Source organism: Rhodamnia argentea, chromosome 8, assembly GCF_020921035.1.
Source record: "Rhodamnia argentea isolate NSW1041297 chromosome 8, ASM2092103v1, whole genome shotgun sequence".
NCBI lineage: Eukaryota > Viridiplantae > Streptophyta > Magnoliopsida > Myrtales > Myrtaceae > Rhodamnia > Rhodamnia argentea.
Window position 1 is genome coordinate 23,956,169 of NC_063157.1, and position 4,324 is coordinate 23,960,492.

At 42.2% G+C, this 4,324-nt stretch overlaps 1 protein-coding gene across 1 annotated transcript; it reads left to right on the plus strand.

Moving 5' to 3' along the window:
- Positions 1–686: 686 nt before the first annotated feature.
- On the plus strand, positions 687–3,823 carry LOC115735489. The gene is made up of 4 exons (XM_030666746.2): positions 687–1,174; positions 1,990–2,201; positions 2,837–3,104; positions 3,249–3,823. The coding sequence occupies exons 1-4, from the start codon at positions 923–925 to the stop codon at positions 3,552–3,554; spliced, it is 1,038 nt and encodes a 345-aa protein (XP_030522606.1). The 5' UTR covers positions 687–922; the 3' UTR covers positions 3,555–3,823.
- The last annotated feature ends 501 nt before the right edge of the window (positions 3,824–4,324 follow it).

A 4,324-nucleotide genomic window follows, 5' to 3' on the forward strand; every position in this document is an offset into this window, starting at 1 on the left:
ACTAGTATATCTGTGACAAATTTACCATTCGTTAGTTTTCGTCAAATTGAATTAATACCACAAAAAATCCCAAACTAGTACAAATGTGACAAGTAAAAGGGTTTTAAAAACCTTAAATTAGTATACCTGTCAATTACCGGTGTCATACAACTCAACAGTATGACAATAAAATTTAATGAAAACTATCGGTGGATAAATTTATCATAAATGTACCAATTTGATATTTTTGGTGGTAAACAAAATTAATTTGGAGTAAATTATTATAGGTGTACCGATTTGAGTTTTTTTCGTTAAAAAAATAATTTAAAATAAATTTATCATAAACATATCAATTTAAATTTTTTTATGATTAAAAATTTAGTTTGAATAAATTTATTATAATTATAATAATTTAAGATTTTTCGTGATATTTAACACCAATTTCCTACCGAGCAAATGTTAGGTGCAGCCGGTTCACGTGAGTGTGAACCGCATTCGCCGTTAGACGCGAGCAAGATTTCTCCCACGAACCCCTACCCCGTTGCCCTGCTGCTAAACTGGTTCGGTGAAGAAGGGAAGGTCGAACCCCCACACTTCGCCCGGTACAACCGAGAGTCAAAGTTCTGCACAGCTGATTTCTTCTTGACACACCCGTTGGAAGATGCTACACCGAGGTCCCTACGATGGTTCCGAACCCCGTATTGGCGACATACAGACAGGACCCAGGTCAGTTCCTCCTTCACCTCACCTTCAAATCACATGTCCACTGGTCAAAGGTTGTCTCCAATGTGGCTGAGCTCGAGACAGGGAGAATCAAACACACTGTATCTTCTTCTGCAGTGCCCACATCTTGCTACAAAATGGTATCTTGATGCTCTTCTCTGACGGGTCTGTTTTCTCCATGTTCCCATTTCTTGGGTGAAAGCGAAATTGGTCGGAGAGGATGCTCGCTGTAGTGGCAGCCGTTGTGGTGGTGGGTGTGTTCGCTTATGGGTACAAGAGCGTGAGGCCTCCTCCTCCTAGAATCTGTGGGTCGCCGAGTGGCCCTCCGGTGACGTCGCCCAGGATCAAGCTCGGCGATGGCAGGCACTTGGCCTACAGAGAGAGAGGTGTGGCCAAGGAGAGGGCCAAGTACAAGGTGGTCTTGGTTCATGGGTTCGACAGCTCCAAGGACTTTTACGTGCCATTGTCTCAAGTAAGGTTCTCTCTGCTTCTGTCAAAAGCTAGTTCATACACGAGTTCGTTTGTCTGAAGTTGCTAGCCTTTTAAGAAATGGCATGTGAAGCTGAGTCTAGAGTGAAATGGCCGAGACATGTTGCTGTAGTGTTCGAGATGCTAAAAGGTTGGAGCTTGGGATCAATTAGCTGTGTGTATCTGAGTAGTTTGGAAGATGAGGGAAAACTGATGAATAATTTCGTGGTTGGGGGATTTGAGTTGAGAGATGGCTTTATGCTGGTGAGGCTAACGGCATCATCTGACCTTGGGGAAATGGCTTAGTGTTTCATTACATAAATCCAGAACAGCCGATGCTTTCCATATCTTGTCATTTAGACATCATTGGTGCATGCTCCATTAAAAGCGCCTCTATATGCTACGCTGCGCTCTATTCTGATGGTATTTGGCTTTCAATTGTAATGGCAAAAGGACTGATGAGAAGGTTGGGTACAGTGTAAAATAGTTATCAGGAGAAACATTCTGTTCAACTGATCTGGGAATGTTCCATCCCATTTTGTTCAACTGTTGTTGGGGATCTCGTATTTGTGATGTTTGGATTTCTTATATGATGGTTACGTGCACTATCTCCCAAGTCATTATTTTAAAGCTCTCGATTGGCCATAAAGATGTACTTCACGTCATTAGTTCTGTCTCTAAAGCTGAAGTCCCACATGAAGAATTAGTACCTTTCCTAATAGGAGGTTAGAGCAATGCTATTACATCATGTCCAATTACGTCTCATGTTGAGTCTTTTATGCCATGTAAGTGATGAAAGATTTTGGTGTGGCCATGCAGGAAGTGATGGAGGAGCTGGGTGTGTATATCCTGACATTTGATCGACCTGGTTATGGAGAAAGTGATCCAAATCCTAAACGCTCCGTGAAGAGTGAAGCATTCGATGTCCAAGAATTGGCTGACAAATTGGGTCTTGGAACCAAGTTCTACCTGATGGGGGCATCCCTCGGTACACATGTCATTTGGTCTTGCTTGAAGTACATTCCACACAGGCATGTTGTTCTTTTCTGTCTTACATTCGCAGCGTATATTATTGTATGTTCGCATCAGCCATTATTTAGCTTGGAGGGGACACTAAACATGCCATGTAGTTGGTTCATTGTGGATTATCTTTTCGTTATCTGCACACAAGTATGAACTTCCCCGACACACCAAATTGTCCTCGATAGCTGATTAATGTCTGACCTTCGTCAACTGGTTATATGATGTCTTTGCTGGGAAGTGTTAGTTCAATAGGCTCTGCAGGTACCAAAATCCTCTTGCTGATCGTTTTGGGAATCTAACATTGCTCGAGAGAATTTGTTATTTTTGAAGTGCGCGTGACAAGTCCCTAGAAATAGCTTCACAAAGAACACTTTAGGAGATTCTTAGACAGGCTTGTTTTCAAGAATATTTCACAAAAGTATGCGAAGAAAATTGAACAAGCAGGTATTTGCTGAATTTCTATTTCTAAAGATATGTTTTGCTTGAATTTGGAGTGAAGCTTGGGTCGCATTTCTTGTTGATGTGGCCTTCTTTAGAACTTGCCCACAAAGTTCCATTAATTGCAGCTCCCTGGATTAGCATGATGCTTAAACTGTCAAAATGACCTCTTCTTGTCACTCATTATATTGAACCATAAACGCAGGCTGTCCGGTGTAACTCTTATAGTTCCGGTGATCAATTTCTGGTGGCCTTCTTTCCCTCCAGATTTGGTCCACGAGGTTTACAAGAAACAGCTCAAGAGGGACCAGTGGAAGCTCTGGATCGCGCACCACACCCCGGGACTAGTGTACTGGTGGATGACTCAGAAGTTGTTCCCCTATTCCTCCATCATGCAGAGACATCCAATTCTGTTTAACGAGCGAGATCTCGCAACAATACAGGCCATGTCGAAAGTACCGAATCCACATGAGGTTATATTCTTTCCTTTGTTTGCACCAGCATGTCATTTTAATGTTTTAAGGCCATGTCAAAGGTAACAAAAATTTGATGGTTACTAAGAATATTTGTCTACGAACTCGGTGGATGATTTGAAAACGGTCTTGCTTTTGTTGCAGCACAAGATTCGACAACAAGGCGACTATGAGTCCCTGCACCGAGACATTAAAGTGCACTTTGGCAACTGGGAGTTCGACCCAATGGGGCTGACGAATCCGTTCCCTCATAACGAGGGCTCTGTTTACCTGTGGCAAGGCCACAATGACAAGCTTGTCTCGTTCGAGCTGCAGAGGTATGTCGCGAAGAAGCTGCCCTGGATCAAGTACCACGAAGTCGCCGACGGGGGCCATCTGATGATTCACGAAGCCGGCTTATGCGAAGCCATGTTTAGGGAGCTTTTGCTTGGAGAAGAACCATCCTTTTGAGTTATGAACAAACTGCAAACTCAGTCGCATTGCTGCATGGTCCTGTCTTTGTTCTTGTTTCAAGTTCGTGCACGGAACGTAGTGAACCGCCGAAGCCACGGCTCGACTCGAGAACCCGTTTCTGATGCTTGACCCTGAGTTTTGTTCCAAGAATGCCCATCTCCTTTGTGTATCTTACTTGAGTTTTAATGTTCTGCCAAGTATGAATGATGAATCACCAGCCATGAAACTTCATTAGTTTCCAATCTTTCTAAATGCCTTATTAGCCTGAGAGCTCGCTTTGAAAAGTCAGCGGCCATAATCTATCATTGGCTTATCAACTTTGCTTTCAATGTCTCGCGTGCCGAACGACATCTTTCCCCATTTATAAGTCACAGAAACGTATTGTCGTCCACTTCCTCTGTCCTCTTCCCTGTCATAATGCAAACTTTTTCCTTCCGTGGTCATCAAATTGAAAACCTCAGCAAGCGATTTTCAGACTACCTAAGGTTTCAGTTTCCGACAACAGGCATGGTTGGCAAATGCTTAGATGCTAATAACAGAAACTGTGCTCCAATATTTTTTCCTGTTATAATGCAAACTTCTTAGTCTTTCTCACTCAATATCAGAAAATTGCCAAAAAAACAAGGGTCAATACTAGGAAAAACTTCAAAATGATATATATGTGATAAATTTAGCTCAAATTAATTTTTTGACCATCAAAAATCTCAAAATCGGTACACTTGTGATAAATTTACCTTTCGTTGGTTTATGTTAAATGGGGTTAATAT